This window comes from Hirundo rustica, chromosome 6, assembly GCF_015227805.2.
Source record: "Hirundo rustica isolate bHirRus1 chromosome 6, bHirRus1.pri.v3, whole genome shotgun sequence".
Lineage (NCBI taxonomy): Eukaryota > Metazoa > Chordata > Aves > Passeriformes > Hirundinidae > Hirundo > Hirundo rustica.
The window spans coordinates 14,760,905-14,785,756 of NC_053455.1; the positions used below are offsets into that span (position 1 = coordinate 14,760,905).

Here is a 24,852-nt window from a genome sequence, read left to right on the forward strand (position 1 = left end):
TGAGCAGATAAAATTGTCTCATTGAGATCTGTAGCTCACTGCTGCCAGTGCAGACCATAGAGGAAGTACAGTTTTAGTCCAAAATAATGCTGATGTTTTCATTAATAAGTGGTACAAAGAAAGTGAGGACCTGAGAAGTAAAGGCCACAGACTTTTCAGCTCAGTCAAAGAGTGCAAATTGAAAAGATCTCATAAGAGAAAATTATTCTTGCATCTGCAGTATTTAAAACATAATAGCATCATTGTAATCCTTTATCCCATGATCTGTGCAGAATTTTCTATTCTGGGGCTGTATCCCATTGCAAGTTTGATGGCTGTTTTTCCTCCAAATCTTTGGGCCTCTAACACTCTTGTGGTGTATGCATATGCTGACACCATTTGCATTTGGCAGATTTTCTGTTATAGAAGGCCAAGTACACAGGAATGGGAATCATTTATGCTTATGTGTTTAAATATTTAAATCTTGGATGTTTTCCCAAGCTATGGCATTAAAATGCTGGGGAGCAACAGAAACAGGAATCACAGAGACATTTGGTTTTGTGAACGTTAAATGTGGTTACTGATTTCTTAAGGGCTTTGTTTTTACTAACTACTTCCTACAAGCAGGTTGGTGTCAGCTGTTAGCCACACCAATTCAGTTTGTGAACCCATGTGTTCCTGAATGTATTTCTAGATTTTGAAATCCAAAAATATCTCAAATCTGACAAGTGCTACTCAGCAACCTTATGTTTTAACTTTGAGGAGTCTGAAATGATGATGCCTTTACTTTGGATTTTGTAACAAACCAGACATGTAAACTGTATGTAATTCTCTTTAGGTATGGCGTTGCAGTCCAGGACTTTACAAGTAGTTGGAGGAGTGGCCTTGCCTTCTTAGCTGTCATAAAAGCCATCGATTGTACTTTGGTAGACATGAAGCATGCACTGGAGAAATCAGCACGAGAAAACCTGGAGGATGCTTTCAGCATAGCACAGAATAAACTGGGTGTCCCTCGGCTCCTCGAACCAGAAGGTAAACACATCAACTTTGTTGGGTAGTGCTCAGACTCCAGTGAATTCATGAATATTGCATTGTGATACATACCAAAAACCTCCCAGTGATTAGGCTGCTGATGGAATCAGTGTGCTGAGCTTTTTGATAAGAAAAATAAAAATGGTCAGTGGCTTGTAATTGTATACTTCCAGTCATAATTGTAAACCATAATTGACCTCTTTGAGGTCAAAGATCTCTACCACAGTTTTAGCTATGTGCAGTAGTCCTGGTTCATGCTTTGTGACATCTGCATTCTTAGAGGGCATTAATTGTTGTGCTGAGGGGTGTCCCAGTGCCTTGGCACCGTTCGGTACCACCTAGGCTGCAGAGACTAAATGTCACTCCAGGATGAACTGTGCGAGGCTGCCATACCAGGCAAATGGAGTGATACCCATTCAAGTGCATCTGCACCTCCCAGTTTTCCCCTTACAGTGCATATATACACACAAGTATTTATACACTTAAACCTAAGTGTGTATGTGTACATAAAACAGGTATAAATGGGTTTCTTTTTACTGAACTCTACTAGACTGGTGCTAGGCCTTAGTGTCATGATTGAAAGAACAATTAACTGTCTAGTGACAACAGCATAAATGGCAGTATGAAAGTGAATGAAAAGGGAACCCTGGTCGGGGTTCAGTATGTGTTTGGAAATAGGAAAAAATGAACGTGAATAGGATGTTGAGAGCCCTGTCAAGTGCCATCAGCAGTGAAGAGCGTCTCTCTTCTCTGTCAGAAAAAAAAAGAAGTAGCTGTTTGTAGCTTGTTATTTTTGTGACCATAATGGCAGGATAAATGTCTGACAATCTGTTCCTTTGCAAGAGCGTTTCAAAGCTGTGTGTGCTCAAGCCCCTCGCGTCTGTCTCCACAGATATCATGGTGGAGTCACCCGATGAACAGTCAATTGTGACATATGTGGCACAATTTCTGGAGCACTTCCCAGAGCTGGAAGGGGTATGTGTTTACTCCTATGTCATGTCATTTCTTTAATTTGCCTTGGTGAATGTAATAAAGTCAGATTTATTTTCTAGGCTTCTTTCTGAGCTATTCAAAATAAACAACCAACCTGGATTTAATTATTCACATTTTTTTTAAAATAAATCCACTGAAATGGGCTTTCATTGGTGATTACTAAAATTATTTAGGTAGAATTGTGCTTTATACGTTTACATCCAATTGTGACAGTTAGAACTGGTTTCATAGGACTCTACTGCTTTGTTATATTGATTTTAAAGAAGGCTGAAATTTATTCCTTTATCTATAATGATTAATTGGACCTCAAATTTAATTTTTACTTCTGTCTTCTCAGTTTGGGGGCCATGATCAGGTATGAATTTGGCAGGTATGAGACACAAGATACGAAAAGCTGAATTTTGTCAATACAAGACTAAAAAACATTCATCATAAGCCTGAAATAAATTGCAGTTTAAATGACCAGGACTTTAATGCAAAAATAAAGAACTGAGGATGAAGCATGGGCTGACATTTTCAAGAATTGGCAAAGGCCTTTTGGAGAAACAGGAATTTTCTCTCATTTCTTGACTGAAAGTTACAGTTGGGATATATTTTGTAGTTGATAAAATTGGTGGGCATTACTTAGGTAATTGGAATTAAAATTATTACAATAATCTAACTATTATTATTAGATTAGATGAGCAGTAAGATTGGTTGACATTAAGACTTGTTGGCATTTTAATGGACAAAGTTAAAAACAACCTTTCTTTTAATAGAGTAGTCTGTTGGAAGGAAATAATCTGGTATATCAATATATTTCGCAATGGATTTATTGGAGTTGTTAGGTTTATGTTATTCCCAGGGTTTGGGATTGTGTCAAAAAGCCAAGTCAGTTGTCTCCACAGGTGCAGCAGGGAGAGATAAATACATTAACAATTGAGGAGTAGGCTTATCTGCATTCTGATCTTCCTGTTGAGCTTTGTTCAAGGCACTTGACTTGCCAAATTAGTTTTCCGACTTTCAAAATAAGTGAGTCATTAATTGGCCGTTCATAAAGTAATGGACTGAAAGACTAGGTATGTATTCTTTCCATCGTGTTTGGGAAATGTAAAATGGTATCTGACCTAGGATTTGACTTCTAATGGTATATCATCACTTACAGGAAGACTTCACAGATCCTGACAAGGAACTTCCAATTGAGTCCACATATGTCCACATCAAAGACACGCCGTCAGAAAAGGAAGGCAGAATCTTGATTTTAAGTGAAAGTGAACAAAACATGTATACTGTTAATCACGAGAGGAGTCATCCAGCTCCTCCAAAGGTCCATATCCATGATATCCCTGAGAGAATCCCATCAGAAACCACTTCTGAAAATTGTAATGGGAAACTGAGTCAAGTGTTAGGCGATTTACAGGGAATGTCTGAAGAGGAGCCTCAAAGGCCTACCTCACTGAAAATTACAGGACCTGTCAGTTTTGAATCCAATTCCTCTTTGGAGGTTCTAAATGATAAATTCATACCAGGTGAAGAGAGCATCTCTGATGATGCACTGAAACAGAATGATGACCTTTCTCCAGCTATTCTGACACATCAGAAAAATTCTGTTGACTCTTTTGAAGAATACTCTGAAGAATTAACTAAGGAAACCCCTACTGAATATGACAACGAAACCAAGAGCCTTTCAGCCAATACTTCTTCTTTGAGTCCATTATCCTGGACTTCAGGTATCCTTACAGATGATTCTATTAATAAAGTCGAAGAGAGCAAACCCCAGTCTTCAATTCTATTGCCAGAAGATACATCAAAACAAGAAGATACACAGAAGTACATTCTCCACCTTCTAAATGAGGAAATACAGACACTTCCACAAGATGAACATACAAAGGAATCACCCGTCCTCGAGACAATAGAAATGAACCCTTGTTCACCAAATGCTTCTAAACTCGAAAGCCAAGAACTATCTACACAGCATGAAACATCTGATGACTCTCTCTCAGACGTACCTAAAACTCCAGAGGACCTGGACAGCTGTGATGAAGTTGAGTCTGCAGCTGAAGTGCTACCCAGTTCTTCGAAAGTATCCGTGATACCCCATGATCTCTTTTATTATCCACATTATAATGTTCCCATATCAGCAGTTCTGAACGCTTACCTCGAGCCTTGCATTGAAAGTTATGATACAGGAAATGAAAAAGCTTCTTCTGAAACAGTAACAAATGTTTTACATGACAAGAACTTACCAGAACAGGACCACAAGGAAGATGCTCCAGAGCCAGACTTGGAGAATAAGCTAGGTACCCCTCCATCAGAAACAGAAACTGAGAACAGTGAGGAGGAAACTACAAAAACAAGCAGTCAGGTGAATTCTTCTGATGAAAAAGAAGTGCCATTACTTGTAGAAGAGTTAGAAATAGAAGAAGATGGCAATATGGCCACCAACCATGATTCCACTATTCCACAACATCCTGAGGTATTTTATTTTATTTCCAGCATTTCTTTGTGTCTATGTGTAGGCTTAGCATCAAATCCCAGTGGTTTTCATTTGCTTTCATTTTGCAATGTTTGGGAGAAATACTTAAAATGTACTTGGTTTCCTGTTCCATTACAGTTTGCCACAGCCCCCTACTGGAATGAATGGAATTGCAGATCCCTGAGAGGATCTGACGTTTACAGAGAAACTATGTCCTAATACTAATGGCACTGCAAAAATGTGAATTTATATTATGCTTTAAAATAATTTGAGGCTTCTGTAATCCCTAAGCCTAAAAGATTACATAAAAGCATGGTAAAAATGTGAATTTTTACTATGTTTTAAAATAGTCAGAGATTTCTGTCTAGTCCTTTGGCATAACAGATTACCAGAGAAAATATTTTTAATAAACTGTAATGAGATGAACAGAAATTATTATTGCTTCTAAAGAATGGATATAGGCAATGATAATTTTTGTCTCAATCCAAGTAAGTTTTCCTACAAAAACTTAGAAAAAAAAATTGAGTAGGATACATTACATGAGTAAAATGAAGGCTTGTCTGCACTGGAGGAGGAGAAAGAAGTGAGTACTTGGGGGTATTTGGTTTAGGCAGTTTGCTCCTGCATCTCCTCTTGCAGACACCAGTTTTTGAAGTGCCATACATGTTTTCCAGCACAGTAATTTTTGACAGTGTTTTTCAGGAATGAGTGTCCATTTAATGCTGCTCTACATGCTGCTTAGACACGTTGCTTGACCATGTTTTGGTTCTGACTCTAACTACAGTAATGGAGTCAGTTTGCTGTTAACTTGAAGGACTAATTGGGGGTAGATTTTAAAAAGTCTAGTAGATTGCTTCAAAGAACCATGTCATGTCATGACTTCTTAATAGAAAGATCTGACTTTCCAACTGTATGTATGTTGAACTGATGATTCTGTGTATCCCAAAAGATTTTCAAGAAATTAATTGGTTTTTTATTCTCTTCAGTGAGACTTTCAATCCCATACTATCTGCAATTGAGTGTCTGAGTCGGCTGCACCACTAAGATATTTGGAAGGGTGGGGAGTCAATCTTGTTGTCTAAAGCAAAACATTCCTTAATTTCAACAGGCCATAGCAGAATATCTAGAAGATTTACCAATAGCCATAAAGACACCAGAAGAAAATAGTAATAGGGAGGAGGAAGAGAAAAATATAATTGAAGAAGATTTGCAGATCTCAGAAGTTGTGACTACTACTCTGTCACAAGATGACCTGGAAGAAAATGCTGAATTCCAGGAATTTACCAGGTATTTCACATTAACTTTGTCCTAAATACACCTAACCGGTCTTTTGAAATTGCCCTGTCCATTGGATACTTGTTGTAGTCTTGTGTTAGGAAGAAGTATTGGGATTCATTGGCTTCTTCCTGTGTTTCTCTTAAATATGTCGAGTGATTCAGCGGGACTTGATTTGACTGTGCTACAAACTTTGCCTCACAAACCCCAAGTGGAAGCACAGTGCATTTTGAACATGGAAGTGTTATGATTGCTTTTCTAACAGAGAGGGTGTTTTGTAATGTAGATGAAATAGTCCATGTGCATTGTGACACTATGTGGAAGCATGACACTGATTGATTTTAGTAGATGCCTTTTGGATGTTTTTTTTGGTTATGAGCAAGTAAATGAGGTGTTGGAGAGAAAATAAGATTAAGAGCTTAAGGGTCAAGGTAAAGGTATTTTAATGAAAAGACAAAAGCCATGTGTGGAAGCAAATTAGAAGAAGACCGAAAAACATTTATTTATTCTCTACTTCCCATCAGCATGGCAGTGTCCAGCCACTTCCTGGGAAGCAGGGTGTAGCGTTTGCTACAGAAGACAGATATAAGAACAAGTGGGGGGGTGTGTGTGTGTGTGTCACAGCCCTTTGGTCAGTTTGGGTCAGCTCTCCTGGCTGTGTCCCCTCCAAGACTCTTGCCCAGCCCAGCCCACTGCTCTATGGAAATTTAAATGCAGCCCAGCCAGGCCCACTACAGAGACACTCAGCTAATTTTGCTCCATTTACTTCTGGCTTTTCTTTTGTTCTAATTTATTTTTAGGTAATCTATTTAAGGAGGGCATGAACTGTAATTTATTGATGCTTATCACTAAAGCACTCTAATGAATTTGAGAGTTTGCTTAGAAAAACCCACTGTTCTCTTCAAGCTTTCTGTTCCCTGTCAGTCCAATTTTTTTTTAATATCAATGGCCATAAAACCTGGGTATACTCTCACTTAAGTATCAGTGATGTCAAAGGTGCAAAAATGCTCTCAGATACAATTTTTCAGAAAAGATTCCTTTTTGAGCATATGAATTTTTCATTGTGGGTCAGATTTTCCCACAGCCATTTTTATCATGTTACTGATAAATTCCAGCCCATATTCTAATACATGCAACAATGCATATTTGTGGTTTTGTGTAGCTTAAACCTGTCACATCCATTTGCAGTGTCTTTTTTTAACTTAACTTATGAATTTAAAAACTTTGCTTTTACATACAGAGGCAATGACAGTGATGCCAACATTCATCTCCGAAAAAGGTTTTCTCGTAATGCTTCTGAGGAGGTAAGTGTGGACATTTATTTATTGCTGTTTCTCTGGTTCTCTTAAACTCCAGAAGTTCACACACTGTAAAAAGGCCTGTGACAGTATGAAAGTCTTGTGACTTCTAATAATTTTAGTGCTAAAACCAGGCATTGTTGCAAAGTTTTACTGAACTCTCCTAAATACGTACTAAACTTTACTGAACCTTGAACAAATTGACAAAGGAGTACCTAATACTGCAGTTAAATCTATTGTAACTTTAAATCACACCTGTATAGCTGCAACATTTTGCTTGTTTGAAGCTGCCTTTGTTTGCCTCCCGCGTTTCTTTTAGTTCTTGCATTCTCTGTATGATGTTGGTGCACTGGTTTCAACCCTGCAAAAATGCTGGGTGTCTCCTGAAGAACACTGTTTCTGAAAAATTGGTCTCTGTCCCTTTTCCTCACAGTGGCAGTGTATTATATGATCAGTAGCAGCAATTAACCCTAAGAGAATGTTAGTTGTAATGTGAAACTGCATCCCTAATGCCAGATGTGATTCATACTGGATTCTTGAGAGCACACGATGCAGCTGAGGTCTGGATTTTTATTTTTAAAGTCAGGAGGAAGGGACAGCATCAGCAATCCGGTGTGCTGAGCAGGGACAGGAATATTGCTTTTTTTCAACACAAAAATAAAATTCTGGCCATCTTGGAGTTTTAAAAAGATGCTGCCACCAGTGTTCAATGAAAGGGAAGTTTCACACAGATGCTTTAGTTGCAATGCTGTCAGAGCTACTAGAAATACATATGAATGAGGGAAGTTTCATTCAACTGATGAAAGCAGTTGGAAGCAAAAAAATCTTATTTCACAATTTTTTTACTTTCCTGTGTGTGTGCACCAGACTGCAGGGCTGGATATGCTGACAGGAAATACGTTTATAAGCACACTTTCATTTTATTTGAGCAAAAATTAGATACAATTTGCATAAAATACACAATTACAACCTTTGTGAGAGGCTGAATTTTATTTTTGTTTTCTAATCTGTTCCTGGTTTGTTTAAGGAAACCTATGGTGTAAATGAGGAAAAGATGACAGCTATGGGTGAAAATCCATTATTCATCGGGTGAGTGTTTCTTATTCAAACTTAAGACTTTTGCAAGGAAGCCATAACTCCAAAGTACTACTAGCAGTGATACAAAGGGAGCTGGAAATTAATTATAATGGTAATAACTGTCTTCTGTAATAGCTTAGAGTCCACGTTTCCTGTAGGTGTAAGATACAAAATTTCCTTATTGCTCAGTCTATCCCTTGACTAAGATGCTTTTTCTTGACCTGAAAGATTCAGCTGTCTAAGCAAGATTCTGAGTATTTTCCTCATGTGGTGGATATCTCAGGCTGAGAGAAGAGTGGGAGAACTTCAAATGTTAGGCCCTCTGGCAGCAAGGACTTGTTCCAGGTTGGAAGACTGTAAAAACAAAGTTTAGTGAGAAAGTCAATTACTTCAGTGGAGGACTGGCCTCTCTTGGAGAATCTATGAGTTTTGATAATTTGTATGTGTCTTTAGTTTAGACTTAGGGTGATGGGTCACAAATATGGAGTGTGCATCCCTTTGGTATTAGGGTCTAAATATCTATACGGAACAAGGATTGCTTTAGGTTTTGCCTCTTAGCTGATACTGAATAGTACCTCTCAGAACTTCTAGGTAAAATGGTTGTTATATTTAGATGCAGAAAACACTTTTTGAAAATTTTATCAGGATCCACTGGCCTGTCTCTCTGTTAAAAAACAATGCACAAATAGCTGTTACAGTTGTATCAGTTGTAGAATTTGCTGATGTTAAGTGAATTTTGTGTAATACTCAGATATATATCCAGTAGGAAGCCCCAAGCAGAAAACCACAATTTTTTCTCCAAAAGTAGATTAAAAGCAGTTTATCAGAGTATTTTTCTTACAGTACAACAAAATTATAAAATGATTTTACCAAGTTGTGCCTTTTTAAATAAGACCTTTCCTTGTCTTTGTGAGAACTCAGTGGTGCTGGCAGAATTTTTTGGGCTTTGCTCTTACAAACCACAGCTGGAAATGTGGAAAATTGAAATTTTCGAGTTGTCCTGCAAACACCCAGCTGCTAGCTGGTTTCTTGGTTGGAAGTCTTGGGCTTTTTCTGTTTAATATTCTAGTGCCTAGCATGAAGGGCTCCGAAAGTAGATGATTTGGGGAAAGTATATCTAGTCAGATCCAGTGTATAAGCAAAACTGTGGAAGTGTGAGATGTGTTGCCCAGTGCGATGTTTACTGTTCTGAAAATAAAAGGGCATCTTTTTGACAGGTGGAAATCTCCTTACATCAGAAGGCTTTGCTGTAACGGCACTCACTTAAACTACCTGAGAATTTGTCTGGAGTTTTCAGATTGATTCTTACATATGTTGACTCTGGAAGGAACACACTGTTAATGCATTGCCCCTCCTAGTCTAGCTGGGGCCCTCCAACTGACTACACTGAAAAGGTTCATTAAACTGCTGTCTTTTAGTCCACCCTCTGATCTTCACAGTAAATATTAACACTGAAGGTTTCTTCTTTTCCTCGCCTCTTACTGAATTCTCTTCTGTTTTCAGGAAGAAAAAGGACTTGGAAGCAAGCGAGACTCCAGCACCAACTCATGAGATAACGATTTTTGAGCAGCCAGAGCTATTCTACTTTATCATTTTCTTCTGGGTGCTGGTCTACTGCCTTTTACTCCTTCCACAGCTTCTTAGCAACAAAGCTTGACCTGTGTGAGGTGTGGAAAATAAAGGGATGGTGGCTGGATTGCTTTGTGTATCTGCATATGAATATGTTCCTTCAGGTGAAGCACAAACAGAAATCCAGGACCTGGTATTTGTGTTTCTTATCAGGTTGTCTTCAATTCCGCTACTGTTGTGCTATGACAGTGTCAAAGCACGTTTTATATTATGGTAATTGTGTAAATATATATAAAAATTATCTGATTTAGTAGATGCAATTTTGTACATTTGTGCCTTGCTTTATAAGATGCTAAATAAAACCAGATTATTATCAGTAGAAGTATGAACAATTCAGAGCTCTAGTCTTCAAAAATTATTCTTCTGGCTTCATTTTCTTATGTAGGGACTGATAGCTGTGGAAGAGGGATGGTGTTACCTCTGGATCTGACCACCTGCAGGCAAGGCTAGAAATGCTTCTTCACATTTTCCATTTGAAAGTTGGAGGCAGAGCAGAGATACAGGTAGTGAATCACACACCAGGAATTGATTACAGTCTGAGCAGCAAATCCAGTGGAGCAACAAAATCAGGTTGAGGGTTCATTGGGGTAGGGAAGTTTGACTTTTTTAGGATTTAAAGTAATTTTTCTCCTGTATGATTTGATATGTTTGATTTGCAGCAATAAATTGGGTATGAAGATGTGTGAATAACATACGTGTTAGCTGCTTCTTAAGAGACTTTGTATGGGAAATCCCAGGCCAGAAACTAAAGTTTTTTAAAAGTACCTCAGTGCTTCTGAGTCTGCTTCTGCTTCAATTTCTTTTCTGCTTTTATTTACACATCGCAGAAAGATTTCTCTCTTTTGCAGATACAAAAAATAATAGGTAAGCAGCTTTGCTGAGGCTACTGGTAAGGCACTAGGGCATGGTAAAAGAATTAGAAATATCTTTTAAGTGTCCAATTCAATTGAGAAAGAAATGACAGATATAAAACTAAATACAGAGAAGTGCTGACAACCAGTATTGACTTCCTAGCACAACTGAAGAGGTTCCTGTGGGTCATCCATGGGCACAGTTGAGCCGCTTCTGCCTCTTTTAAGTTCTGTCCACATTAATGATCACTTTAGGCTATTTGATATAGAATTTTTCCCAGAGAAGGTGTAATCCATGCTTTGTAGGACAAAAGAGAAGTCTTCAATTTCATAGTAATAACTTTTCTCTGTGTGACTTTCAGTGAAGTCACTACTCCTCATTGGCACATTTTTAGTTTCACTGGACGCTTTATGAGAATACATCACATTGCTGCTTCCACCTGAAAATTCAGAAGGTTCACTGCAATGTGCTTCCTAAAATGAAGGGTGTTATAATTTTACACTGAATGAAAAATAAATGACATGGCTATAAGTTTTACATATTTTGTTGTAGCATAATGTGTATCCCTATCCTGGCTAAATTTTCAGATGAACTAATAGCACCTGGGATCAAGATACTTTAAAATATATAGCAATTTATTTGCAGGTATTTAAAACCTGTCTGTAGTCATGTTATCTGCTGAGGTAATCCTAACCATCTGTCATACTTCATTCTTCTTCATAAGCTTTTTGTTCCCCTGGGATTTTTCTCCTGAGCTGCAGTTAGAATCCAATAGAAGTAAGGAATGACAGGAGATCTTAAACATTGAAGATAAAATTCTGGACACTTTTCAACAAAGCTGAAATCTTTCCTATTCTGTCCTGCCACTGTTAACTAGAGCTGGATTAATCCCATGAACCTAGAAATAAGTTCCATTGTTTTCGGTGATGAAAAGATCCAAATGTCCCAACTTAATTTGGTTTAAATAAGCTTAAGTAAAAAAAACAAAACAAAACAAAACAAAACAAAAAACAACAAAACAAAACAAAACACCAAAAACCCACAAACCCAAACATTTCTTTCATCTTGTTCACGAAAATAGTCAAGATTTTGAGTCAGCCGATTTTGTGATCCATTAACCTGTTTGTGCCTATTGTGGAAGACAACGATACTTTTTACAGAAAAAAAAACTATATTAGAATTTTTGAAAGTGCTTTCTGGAAGTAGGCTAAAATAAAAAATTGAAGGGTTAGTGCTTTTTCCTCTGAAAGAATAAAACTTAGTACAAGAAAAGTTTTATGCTTATCCTGAAAATCAGGGAATATCAGGCTGGGGTATAGCATCTATTTAATAGCAGCAAGCAGCAGTGCTCTACACTAGTTTCGAGCAAAACTATTGACAGCTTTTCATTATGTTCCACTCTTCATAGGCTTCTTTGGTTTATGATAACTTTTTCTGACCCCTTAGATCTTTACTCTGGTTCTTCCATGTTTATTAATCTTCAGCAGAAGCTGTTTGCAGCTGGATTGCAGTCTCTTTATAGGGCTTTACAGCTATCAAAGTTCAATCAATGCTCCCTTCTTTTTTCTTTCCTCCTAAGAAAATTAATGAGGATGAGGAGCTCTTTGGATGTCTTAGCTAAACTACTGACATCCATGAAGAATGGAAAGGTGAATGGGAATGTGCAGTTGCCAGAAATGTCATCACACACTATTTTTGTCCAAGAAGGAGAAAACCCAAGGTTCTCTTTATTACCTGCCACTGATGAATAGCGACTGATACATTGAAATTAAATGTCAAACAGCATCCCACAATTGTCTTAGTCATCTCAGCCAGTGTTTCAACTGATGTACACTATCCAGTCTATCCCACTGAGAGACAGAGATTGCTTCATCCATCCATAACAGATGAAAAAAAAAAAAAATACTAGGTCATTTCATGATACTTGATATAATATTGCTTTCAATTTTTGGGTTTTGTTGTGGGTGTGCTATAATAGAAGCAGTGTACCTTACCCAGCCATTCCATGGGTGAGAAGATCCAGGGTAAAGCACTAAGAGTGATTACACTGGTGTTGTCAATTGTGCTTAAAAAAATTACTGAACTCTTCAAGAGTTTTTTGCCTTTACCTGGACATCTGACACCTGCATAAGCAGCAGCTTCCTCCAGTTAAACTGACTGGTGAGCCTGCATCTCTTCTTCCACAGTGCAAGTCCAATTCCTTAATGTAAGTGCCCTCTTCCGAAAACACTGCTTGGTTTTGGGGTTTGTGGCCTATTCTGAGCTACTGCCTAAAAGCCTGATTATGAAACATTTATTATGGCAAAGCCTGTTTTTAACTTACTGCCCAGAGGAATGGTTGGAGATAGTGGAGGGTTTAAACCCTGGTGGGCAATCCACTGTCTAACCCATTTGCCAACAGATATGTGCACTGTCTTAATACCGAAGTTTTTGCAGAACTTTTGCCTGGGTTGAAAAATGCTCATCTTGAACTGACCACATCTGGTATATTGATTTAGTGGCTTAATTCAGATATATAGGGGTACTAATCTGTTAAGACTCTTTCTAAAACCTGCTGGTTTTGAGCAAATGTGGGTAGCAGAGCATTGTGACGTGTAAGTGTCAGGAAGTGCCTTGAGGATCACTGGATAAAGGATGTTTGGTGTTTACAGAAGCAGCATTAAAGAGAGTGGCAACTGTACTAGGATGGTTCAATGTCATTGTAGTCACGTAACTTAACTGCAAAGTGTTCCATCATGATTTTATAGAAAGTGCAAGGAAAGATACACTGCTAAAGACAGAACCCCACTAAGAATTTATGGGGCAGATGACTTAGAGTTGAGGAAATGAGTTAAACAGTCACATAATCTACAAACTGACCAGAATATAGCTTTTGCCAATTTGTAGGAAATTATCAGTGCAAAGGCAGGGTAAGCACAGACTACAGTAAAAAACGACAATCAGTTTTCAGTGCCATGAATATTTTTGAGAGATTGAGCTCTAAAATGTATTTTTATTCAGTTTCTAGATTGTAATGAATGTGTCTACAGAATTTTATGCAAAGCTTGAGAGTTCAGCTGTTTTAAAATAATTTTTTTTATATAGCAGTGATTATTTTATCTATATATTTAATAGAACTGTAAAACCATTTTAAGAGTACCTGTAAAATTCTATGTATGTGATACAATTATTTATTAATAATGACTCATGAGAATGAACATTAAGCTATGCATTGGTTGTGTCATCCATCTGAAAACTGGAAACTGCAAACAGAAGAGCTTTTAATGAACAGCAGATCTGAAAAGCAGGGAAAATGATTGAATACATTTGTGTGATTCATAAAGCTGCATAGCAATATGTCATTTTGTGATGTTCAACTTTCAGCTAGAGTTGCAAAATATACAGTGATTGAGCTACTTTCTTCCATTAAAACTTCCTGAGGCTGAAATTTCTACATGTTGATATTTGGCGTCTAAACACACTTAAACCCCCCATTTTCTGGACACTCTCAGTTTACTCCTGTTCAGTATGACTGTAACTTCTTTATTCACGTAGTGCTCCACTGAGTTTACAAGGGTACCATGCCACACCCAGTGGGGGATTTTAGGGTTCTCTGCACTAATCCTCAAAGAATCTGAGCTTTAGGAGATTCATTTGGCCAGTGTATGCAGTATGACATTCAGCCATCTATCACAGTAATAATTATAATAGTGCATTATCACTTATGCTAGCTTTAAATACTTGGGAGTCCCTTCTTGCCAAGCACAAACATGAATACATCCAGTGATGTGTTCAGTTCCTCTGCTTCTGTGGAAGTCAGTGCAACACATCTGTGTGCTAAGCACACACTACACGATCTGGCCCTGAGGGCACTTAACATCAATCACATAGGCCAGGAAGTCACTGAAGCCTATGCAATGCCCATGCAAATCCAATGTACGCCAACCATACACCACTCACTTCAGTTACTCCATTTTACTCAGAGCATTTGTTTGCCTAAATTCTGCATAATCAACCTTCCAAAGAGAGGAAGTTAACATCTGCTTTCACCTTCAATTAAGAGAACAGCAGCAGGGAACAAATAACTGGAAAACAAGGGTGAGGTTTCAGGCTGGGGTGTGGCCATGGAAGTTCCCAAACTGCTACAGCTGAAAGCTCACACCCTGGCAATACATTGCCTGCTGATTCCATTGAGCTTATGGGTAATAGATATGGATGGAGGTAAAAACCACTAAATGCTTTGTATTTCTGCATTGTGCAGGTTTTTGTCAGGTAAATAACTTCCCCTGGCACACCACTGATAACACTAATTTTATAGCTGCCCAACTTAGCATTGATCATGTTCCAGGTTTGTATATAAACAGGACACACAGTATGGCTTGTCCTCAACCATACCAGTTCAAGATCATGAAGCCATTCATGCAGGAGGATGGGATACATGCACATTAAATAATATGGAAAAGTCACAATCTCTGTGGAGTAGCTCGCTTGCTCTGTCCATTGCTTCACACAACTCCAGAGCTCACAAAGGGTGAAAAATTAATCCTTACTTTTTCAAGTGCCATAGTCATTTCAGGGTTATCTTAGCTAAAATTGGGGAACATCAAAATATTTTTTTCCTCCACTAAATGCAAGACATGGAAAACCTTTTTTCATCTCAGTGGCACTTTTGACAATCCCTTTACAAGCAGCAGCTACTGCTGATACTGGAAAATGAGACTCATGTTATTTTCTCCCCATAGTGGGGGAAAATGTGTAAGTTTATGTCTCTGGAACATAAAATTTGCCCCTGAGTGATTAATATACTTTTTCCTTCATGAAAAGATTAGAAGGACCAATAAAAATGATTTTACCATAGTAAGAAATAGGAAAATCTAACATTCCAAGAAAGGCTAGGTCCTGGTCATTGCTGCTGTGTTAAAGCCAGGTAATATCTTATTCCCCAAATAGTTTCAATACTTTCACTGGGCCTTCCTGGAATCTCTTTGATTCACAAAAAAGTTTTGCTGTGTCCAAGGACCAGTTTGTACAGGGGGGTCCCTGGTCCATGGCCATTATTAAGACTATAACAGAAAATCGCTTGTTTATTTCAAAATGACTGGTCTGATGTGAATCAAGTAAATATAACATAAATGCTGCTGAGTTCTTGAGAGAAACAATGCAGTAACATTTTATTGCCAAATAAGTTATACAAATCAAATAAATATTTTTACTGTAATGAAAAATTCAACTTGTACTTTTGTCTTGAACAAAACATTATAGTAGGCATACCACCTTGTGCTGTTGTATACCGCTGTGTAAAAAGCTGAATAAACTGTTCTACCTTTCTTGTAAAAGTTCTCTAGTTTAAAATGTAAAGTGCTACATGGCTAAAGAGTTAACGAGGGACTTCATCTTAAATAAATCATTTGTAAGTGAGGAATGTAATATTTAAAATACATGTTTCTCTTTGGCAAGTGGTGAGGAATTATGATTTTTTAAAATGAGAACAAATGCTGGGAGGATTTGAGTGGTGTCCAGATATACTGAAGGAAAGGCATTTTCATGTGCTTTCAAATACATTTCTTCTCAACAGTTTCAGTCAGGGGCTTGTATTGGATGTTTGCACTAGTTGATCAAAGCTAATTTTTGTGAGAAAGAACTAAATTCTTCTGTATAGTTGGTAAACAAAATGTTTTTAGAAACTGTTATGCTGTAATAAGAATAGTATTTACTAGTGAATAGCTCCAATTTATTTTACAGAATCTCCAATTTTGAAATAAATGGACAGGCTTCCTGTATCTAATCTGTTACCTGTGGACTTTTCCTTGTGGATTCTAATTGTTTAATTTATTAATTGTTGTTGTTGTTGTTATTATATATTGCATCTATTATATATTATTTTTATCTATTTACACATTTTCATGCCCAGGAATTAAATGCACTTTTTAGGAAAGAAGACCTCAGTAAAGACTGCAGATTGATAAAGTGAATTGTTTCCCACTTACCCAAAAAGTGACTTTTCATTTTGGAGGAAGAATCAAAACTTTTTTTCTGGTCAACAAAAAATGGATTTAAAATTTTTATAAAGGGGAAGAATTACTAATTTATTAATGCATACTGGCATTATAAAGGGAAGCAATGGGAAAGCTTACAAAAACAGTTGTGCTTAAACAAATTGTAAGGACAGTAAATAATTATCTGGGTTGTTTCTATATTCATGTTTAGACTTGGGGATTAGTAAATTTCTAGCTGCAGTACCATTTCATATTTACTATGTACTTCCCCCTACACCCTAATTCCCTTTGCAGTATATGACAAAAAGAAAATAAAGTACAATAGAGTTGCAATACAATTCAGAATCAGCCCCATGATGTGTGTCCTGAAAAAATATATCTAAATTGGATAAACACGGAGAAAGGAAATGGTATATGGGAAAGCTATAGGAATGCTTCTCTAAAAGTTTCATGGGTATCATGCTTTAGGACTTGTAAATACTCCTCTAATCCTTCTACAAAATCATCCCACATGCTTTCAAAGTGTTTCTAACCACTCCTGGAGTAGCTGAACCTGTCTCTCGGACCACCCTCCCCCACACCTAAGAGTACATAGCAAGAGAATATTCATGGTGCTGTTGAGAGTTTGGGATAATTTGGGTCCAGTCCTGTTAGCAGTGCAGATTTCCAGAATCATAGAACAGTTTGGGCTGGAAGAGGCCTTTAAATGTTATCCAGTCTAACTGCTCTGCCATGGGCACCTCCATCTAATCAGGCTGCTCAGAGACCTGTCCAGTCTGACCAAATGTTTCCAGGGACAGGGCATCTACCACTCTTCATTACCAAACTTTAAAATCTCTAAATAAGCACTGTGGAGAGGAATTTGCAAGTGCACTGCGGAGGGGAGGGTATGAAGTTCAAATAGGCAAGATGGGTCATCTCAGTGTGTGGAAGCAGAGTAAACTTTTACAATGGTATGAGATCCAAACTTTAGTTCAAATTCAAACACAGTAAGACAGGAACCACTGGACTGGTTTTAACTACTCTGGGATAAAAGTAATTCTGACAGAAACTCAAATATAATCTCCCTTATCCTTGCTGTGTAATCACAATTTTTGTAGCTTGAAGATGATGCACATGCAGTGTTGGAAACACACTGGATCCATCTGGATCTTGGCAGCAACAAAGACAAGCACAGAGTTCATTTCAGATAAGGAGCCCTACACCTGTGTACACACTGAGTATGTACTTCGGTTGTGCAGGAGCCCAGACCTCCTAAGGAAAACCTGTGACCATCACACATATTCTTGTTGGTAGTGTAAACTGAAACCTTCATCCTCTCTCCAGGCTCATTTTACCTGGTCGGTAAACAAAAAGCCAGCAGGAGCACCTTTGATCCGGTGAGTGGATATGGCAAAGCCTTTGACTTGAGCTGTGATCTCTACTAAGACACCAATTATGAGATGCCTTCTGTGACTTACTTCATTCTTTGGTAAGACAGTACCACTGGCTTACCACAGTCCTTGGCAAACTACACTTTATCTTGGAATATCATATAACATATGATCAAAGCAAAATGTATAGCTCCATCTGCTGTAAATACTTTGAATTGATTATTTTTACTTTTTTTTTTAATGGTTGCTCTCTACCCTGGGGAACAGATTTATCACTCTGCTGATATGTATTTTATGCATGTCATCAAGGATCGACATAAATATAGATTTATACATTTTAAAGTGGTATTTCTTGATTCTCAGGCATAAATGAGCATTAACAAGGGTATATGTCAAGGACATTAGGAACTTCTGTTAACTGTTGTATGACTGATCTTACGCACTGTGCTATTGCAGCTACTTCTGGAATTACTCCCCTCTTTCAATAAAAAACCCTGTCAGGTAAAGTCACAGGTGACTAGAAAAAGGGAAACCTTGCACCCATTTCTAGAAAAGGTAAAAAGGAAGAGCCTTTCCCCCTTGCTCCTCTGGTTCCCTACTGGCACAAACCTGAAAGGAAACAGTGCAGTGCTCAGTTCTTCAAGGGCTGACATCATCAGTAAACCTGAGCAAAACTTTTCCTCCTTGCTGCCCATGTTCAGATGTTTTAGTCACACCAAAGTCTTTTATGATTCCCTCCTTTTTTTACTTTTGATGTATTTCTAAATTTGTAGGAAAATTAGTCACAGCATCCAAACCCATTGTAGGTTTGATGGCATCAAGACAAGCCAAAAATGATTTCTAGAGGAGTTGGAAGCCAATTTTGGTTTAAAAATATTCTTTCTGTGAGACTTTCCAGAACAGCCAATACAATTACAAGCTCAGAGTTGAATACAAATTTTGTTCCTCCCCTGCCACTTTTTTTTTTTTTTTTTTTTTTTTTTTTTTTTTTTTTTTTACCCACTGGTAGCTATAGGGGGTCAAAAAGGGCAAAAAGGGATTTCTTTCCTCACAGAACATTTATTTTTCTCCATCCTTCTTCCTTACCAGTGATTTAAATTTGTTTAGTTTCTTTAGTGATGTGTCACTGTGATAGAGACACTCCAGAGACTCTTAAGTAGAAGATGATGGAGTAGCACACCAGTCTGGAGAAATCCAAGGTAAAAGCAGGGAACTTTGCCTGGGAAATGTTACCAGGAGAGAGAGGGGTCAGTTTCCAAACTATGTCAGCTCATATCCTCATGTCAGTAATTTAAAGAGGTTTAAAAAAAAAAAAAACAAACAACAACAACAAACAAACAAAAAAACCCAACAAAAAACACCTGAAATTTCTCTTGCACTAAGGAAAATATCCTTGGAATTACAAAGTCTAGATCACTGAAGTGGGAAAGCATGCCAATTTTTTTTTTTTTAATTGCATTTTAGGGTGAGACAAAGATTCATGCAACCTAACACCTTGTTAAACTCTAAGCTTCAGTTTTAGAAATGGAATCTGTTCAAAAAGGGTTCTTTCCTTCTTCCAGCTTCCTTCTCTATAATCATAGCAGCAGCTTTTTCCCATAACACATTGCAGGTGTTATTATTAGCACTGTGGTTTAAAATGTTTGCAACTGTCCTTTCCTGCAGTGATTCACAGCTATGAGCTAGAAAACCTGGTAGCCAGACTAGGGGCTTCTTGAGAGGAAAGCCTCAAGGAGAAATTTCCCGAGTGGAGGGCAGAATAGGCACGTCCTTTCCTGGCCAGAAACTAGAATGGAGCGCATGGGCACGTGTGCCAGCTTGTTTCAAAGTGCCTTACTGAACCCGTGTGTGACAGGAGGCCAAAGACATCGTGGCTGGTACCAACAGCAGGGAACAACAGAGGTCACCATTGTCTCGCAAGAAGGAATCTCTCCAGAGCCCATTGTGGAACCTGATGTGACAAGTGGAGCCAAAACGCCTGGTTTCTGCTAGTGTGATTAGAGAGCTCTGTAGCATGAACAAAGACAATTCATTGTGACAAAGTGGTTTTTAATGTCAGTTTTCCTCCTTTCTAACCCAAACAGAATCTTTTTTAAATCTCAGTCAATAGAAAAAACCAGAAAAGCCTCCACTCCCCATCCACTACTGTTTTTTTAAAAAAGGAGATGTATGTCTCTATTTTCCTGTTGTCTAACAAGTTACCCCATAGAGTAAATATCAGTATTTATAGTACTAAAGATATGGGGAAGGCTGTTACTTGGTACATTGTTACTTAATCTTTTCCAGATTTTAATAGCTGGGCAGGGTGTCCTTTTCATTCCACAGCCTGTTTGCTTTGTTGTTATGGTTGGTTGTGTGTTTTCTCTGAATGCCAAACAGTTCAAAATACGTGGAATTTTTCAGTTCCATCCCACATTGATGAGTTACTCTCACTTTAAAAATCTTTGTAAGGAATTTGTGAAATTAACATAAAAGTAAATTTTTAATTTGGGTTTAAACTCTGGTTTAAGGTTAGGACTGATTACACAAATATAAGATGTCAAATATCGGTTTCTCAGAATGGAGAGAGGGTAGTGGGGACAGGATTGTAAGGAACAGCAGAGATTGTATCCTGTGCTTTTTTATCAAAAATTCCTGTCAGCAGGCAGTTTCAAGGATGAAGTAGCTGTGGAGAAAGACATCCAATTTTATAAGAAAATAACTTCCAGAATTCTCCTGGCATTTGTCTGTTTTGTTTTCTAAGTATTCTGCTTGTTTTATCTTTGAACCTACTTGAAATGGATAAAATTCATTATTTAACCATGGCCTGCACTAAGAAGGATTTTTTTTTTTTTTTTCTGCTCTATTTTATGTTAGAAGGAATCAAGAATGCCAATTTCCTTCAGCATTTCAGCTAAAATTGGAAAAATAGATCCATATGCTCTGACAGTTCCCACTGGATAAGACTGACCAGCTGCTCTTCTTCCTCAGCTTTTGTCATGGGATATAATTATTCTTCCATCCATAAAAAACAGAAGGATGCCCTTTCAATCTCACAAAAATACTGAGTACTGTAACATTTAACAACATAATGGTGGGCATTACAGAAGATGCGCTCTAAACAGCAGCAGAGGTTTGTGCCAAGAAAATACTTAATTTGATAATACCCCAGACCTCTAGATCACTTTGAATTTGAAGTAATTTACTTGTGTTGTTTTAAATGAACCTTAGGAGTGCTCCAGTCAGCTTTATCTTTTCATACTGATTTTGTAGACACAGTTATGTTAACAGTGGCAAGTCCCTGGTAGAGAGCAGATGGAAGGAGGAAGCTGGACGCCCAGTGACAGATCTTCAATTGAAAACAGTCTTCTGCACAACTTACAAGCGACTGGCCAGAAGTAGCATCACATTTATGGTCATCTTCTTTATTAGGCACCACGGTCGATTACCATCCAATCCTTGCGCAAGCACATGCAATCATAGGGCTCTCACTTGGTCCCCTGGCTTAACACAAATGTAATTCATTCACCTCTGGCTGAAGGGTTTTGGTGGTGCAAAACCTTACCCCATGGCAGCTGTTTAATCCCATTTCAAAGCATTTTAAAAAATATTTATTAGTAACATCTACTAGATCTATGGAGTGTTGCCAAGATACTGGAGCGAGACCAGTGGTCCTGCCAGGCAACAATCTGCCTCATGCAGTTGACAGAAGGAGAAGCTGCCTTGGGAGCCCATATAACCCAACCACCTCCAGCTGCCCTTTCTTCTTCCCCCTTCTGGGCCCTACACCAGCAAGGACTAAAGGCTCCCCAGTTGAAAAGCAGCGCTTTCTGGCAGGAAGGTGACTTCTGATGGAAATGGCCACCCGTGTGTGGAAAGGTGGGATTTTGTTACACAATCACGAGACTGCTCAGCGTTGCTCTCTACCTACATTAACAAAAAGGATCACCCTTTCTCCCAACGGCTTGCCGTGCGATAGAACAACCCCATTCCCTCAGATCCCTCTCTGCACGACCAGCCCTGCCTCAGCGGCACAAACAGCCAAGGCCCGGGCCTCGGCCCATTTCCCAAGATGGCGGGCGCCGCCCTCACGGAGCGCTGCCGCGCGCCCTCCGCCCCCCGCCTCAGCGCGCGAGAGCCGCGGGGCACGGCCGGGGAGGGGAGCAGAGGGAGCGCGCACGCACGTGAGCGCCCGGAGGCTCCCCGGCGGTCGCTGTATCCCGCCGTCCCATTGGCCGCCTCGCGAACCTTTCACCTTTTACCCGGCTGCGGCCGCCAATCGCCCGCTTCCTCTCATAGCGTGGGGGATGCGGAGCGTGCGGAGTGCGCAGGGCGGAATTCTCGGAGCGGGGTTGCGCCGCGGGCGCTGGGCGGCCCCCGTTGGTACGGGCGGGAGGGGCGGGGGCGGCGCTCCGTTTGCGTAGCGCCAGCCGTAGCGCAGGGGCAAGGGAGGGAGGGGGAGGCCGTCCCGGGCCCAGGTGAATGGAGGGAACTGACAGCTGCGGGGACTGAGGAGGCGGCGGCGGGGAAATGGCGGCGGCGCGAGCACAATGAGACGCGGCCTGTAGTAGGGGGAAGCGCCGGGCTGGGTCCGGTCCGAGCAGGTAGGAGATGGCGCGCCGGGAGCTGCATGGCGGCCGAGCGCGGGTGTGTCGCGCCCGCTGGCCGCAGCTGCCGCGGCCCCGGCGCCGCCGCCGGCGGGGGGGGGGATGGCGGCAGTCCCTGCCTCCCTCCCGGGGCCCGCGCAGTGCTGCCCCGCCTCCGCCCCAGCGGCCGCCCGCGCCGGGGCCCGGGGCCCGGGATCGGCCCGGGCAGCTCCCCCGGCGCCAGCGGGGCCCGCACGGCTGGGCCGCGCTGCGGCCCCGCTCGGCTTTGTCTGGGAGCGGCGCCCCCCGGGCACTCAGGGGCCCTCCCGCCGTGACCGGGGGAAGCAGTGGCGGGTAGTAAAGGGGTTCAAACTCGGCAGTGCTGATGTTTAAGGCGATATAAGAATGTTTTGGCTCCCCTCTTTGCCTCCTTTCCATCCTTTTCCAGGCTAAATGAAGGCAGCGTGGTTAAGGCAGACCTTGTGCTGTGTTGAATGTGCGTTGCAAAATGAAAGGTTAAAAAGACGTGTTTTGTTGCTGTGTTAGGTAGTATAGAAATAGCTCGCATGAGTTGAAAATGAAGGGTGATACTGACCTATCTGACCAAAAAAAAAAAAGAATATTTTTTGTGTGCATTATGCTTAACCCGAAATTACTGCTTAATAACAGTGACTCTCAAAGTGAGTAGTGAATCTCCGTTAACTGCTAGCAGTCCGGAGGATCTTTGGCACTTCAGATCAGCTTTGAGGGTTTTTGATGTTAAGATTTTGATCTTCAAGTTTCGTAATGGGCTCAAGTGGTGTAAGTGTGTAAATTGGAAGATTGTCTTCCGTTTTCTTTCCCTAAACGTGGTAATCAAAACAGTTAACTTTGCAGACGCTCAGTTTGCCCTGTTTTACTGTGTTTTGTGTGTTTTCTTTAAATAAGCCACTCTGGATATTCTGTTGAAATGCTGACTGCACGTGGATGTTCTGTAGGTGAAGGTAGTGCTTGTTTTAGCAAGTTCATACAGACACTAACTGAAACTCATTTCATAACTATTCTCCTAAGTTCCTCTCTTAAGAGACTCTTTCTTATTGTTTATCTCCACATTGTGGTCTTTGAGCTTTGAAGATGCTACTAGCAGTTTTCAGCTGGAAGGTGCTTTTTTTGCGTGTTTAATAATTGGATTGTTACCTTATTAATTGTTAGGGTTAAAAATATGTATATACTTATTATAAGTGTTGACCCTGAATTAGCTACTGCTGTTCTTCAAAGCATCCTGATGATGTGGCAGGTCAGTACTTGGCAGCCACAGAGTGATTAATACAAGAATTAACAATTAATTGAGAAGGAAATGGCATCAATATGTCATTGTATAAACCTATTCTCAGTCCCTATGTTTAATATTAAATGCAGTTTGGGTATTTTCTCTTTATCTCTCTTCTACTTTAGAGAGGTTGTATTAGGCTAAGAGAAGTGTAGATTGAAAATTGGCTGGGGCTTTTCACATGAGGAAGGGATAACAAACATCATGAAGGGAGTCATGAAGAAAGTAAAAGTGGGAAGTGGTTGATTGTTTGTTTCTTTTGTTTTTGAAGGATTTCTGTATCCTACAGACTGAACACAAATGTGATACTCTTTACACTGTGTGTAACTGAAAGACATGGTGCGTCAGTCTGTTGGGAGTGCCAGAAGTTTACAAGACAGTTAAAACAATTAATTTGTAGTGAAATTCATCCAAGGCTATAAAAACAGGAATCTCTTTTCAGTCTTGGCAAACACCAAGGTGGCTGGTCTATGGAAGGTACTTCTGCCTCCCTGCAATTACACTGTTCCATTCAGGACCTCCGCTCGTTACTGGTAGAGGAAAGGCAACCAAGCTGTTTTGTCTGTTACATTGTACTAATGTTTTTCTAGAAGTTACATTTTGTTCTTTTTTTTTTTTTTTTTAAATACCTTGATCACCTGTAGCATACAAATGGAAAAAACCCTAAAATCTGCAGTTCAAAACCAAGTGTATTTTCATGGGGTTTTTTTATGTAGTCCATAGATGTTTCTCCTTTCCAGCCTCAAAAATGTGCAAAGTACTTTGCCACTTTTTCAGCAAGGTGTATGGATTTGCTTCAGCACCGGTGCTCAGAGTCTGAGTATCACTGCTTGACCCATGTTGGCTTTCAGTATGAGCTGACTCAATGTGCATTAATCTGTACTGAATGCAAATTAAACACATGAATTCTTAAAAGAACAAGGAGTTATTTAGTGAAATGGATAAAAGAGCTGAAATAGTTTAATTTCTCTTTGAATAAGCTCTAGAATGTGAGAGCCAGAGTTCAGGAAGATTTTGAAAAGGATTCTAGGGCTTTAGGA

The 24,852-nt window shown here is 39.5% G+C and overlaps 2 protein-coding genes across 6 annotated transcripts in view; both read left to right on the forward strand.

Moving 5' to 3' along the window:
• CLMN (calmin) overlaps window positions 1-14,017 on the forward strand; it is a 73,006-nt gene extending 58,989 nt beyond the window's left edge. For all 3 annotated transcript variants that reach the window (XM_040067636.1, XM_040067637.1, XM_040067638.1), the window contains exons 7-13: window positions 818-1,011; window positions 1,904-1,986; window positions 3,149-4,459; window positions 5,568-5,746; window positions 6,975-7,038; window positions 8,060-8,121; window positions 9,613-14,017. In XM_040067636.1, the coding sequence (XP_039923570.1) occupies window positions 818-1,011; window positions 1,904-1,986; window positions 3,149-4,459; window positions 5,568-5,746; window positions 6,975-7,038; window positions 8,060-8,121; window positions 9,613-9,766 (2,047 nt within the window). In that variant the 3' untranslated portion in view covers window positions 9,767-14,017. The remainder of the gene's footprint in view (window positions 1-817; window positions 1,012-1,903; window positions 1,987-3,148; window positions 4,460-5,567; window positions 5,747-6,974; window positions 7,039-8,059; window positions 8,122-9,612) is intronic.
• Window positions 14,018-22,204: 8,187 nt separating this feature from the next.
• The window catches only part of DICER1 (dicer 1, ribonuclease III), a 67,173-nt gene continuing 64,525 nt past the window's right edge, over window positions 22,205-24,852 (forward strand). Inside the window, exons 1-2 of one of the 3 annotated variants that reach the window (XM_040066136.2) lie at window positions 22,272-22,300; window positions 22,417-22,521. The gene's annotated coding sequence lies outside the window, so the exon portion shown is untranslated. Of the gene's footprint in view, window positions 22,301-22,416; window positions 22,522-24,852 lie in introns of all 3 variants that reach the window. The other 2 variants (XM_058420847.1, XM_040066139.2) reach the window with 2 other exon arrangements.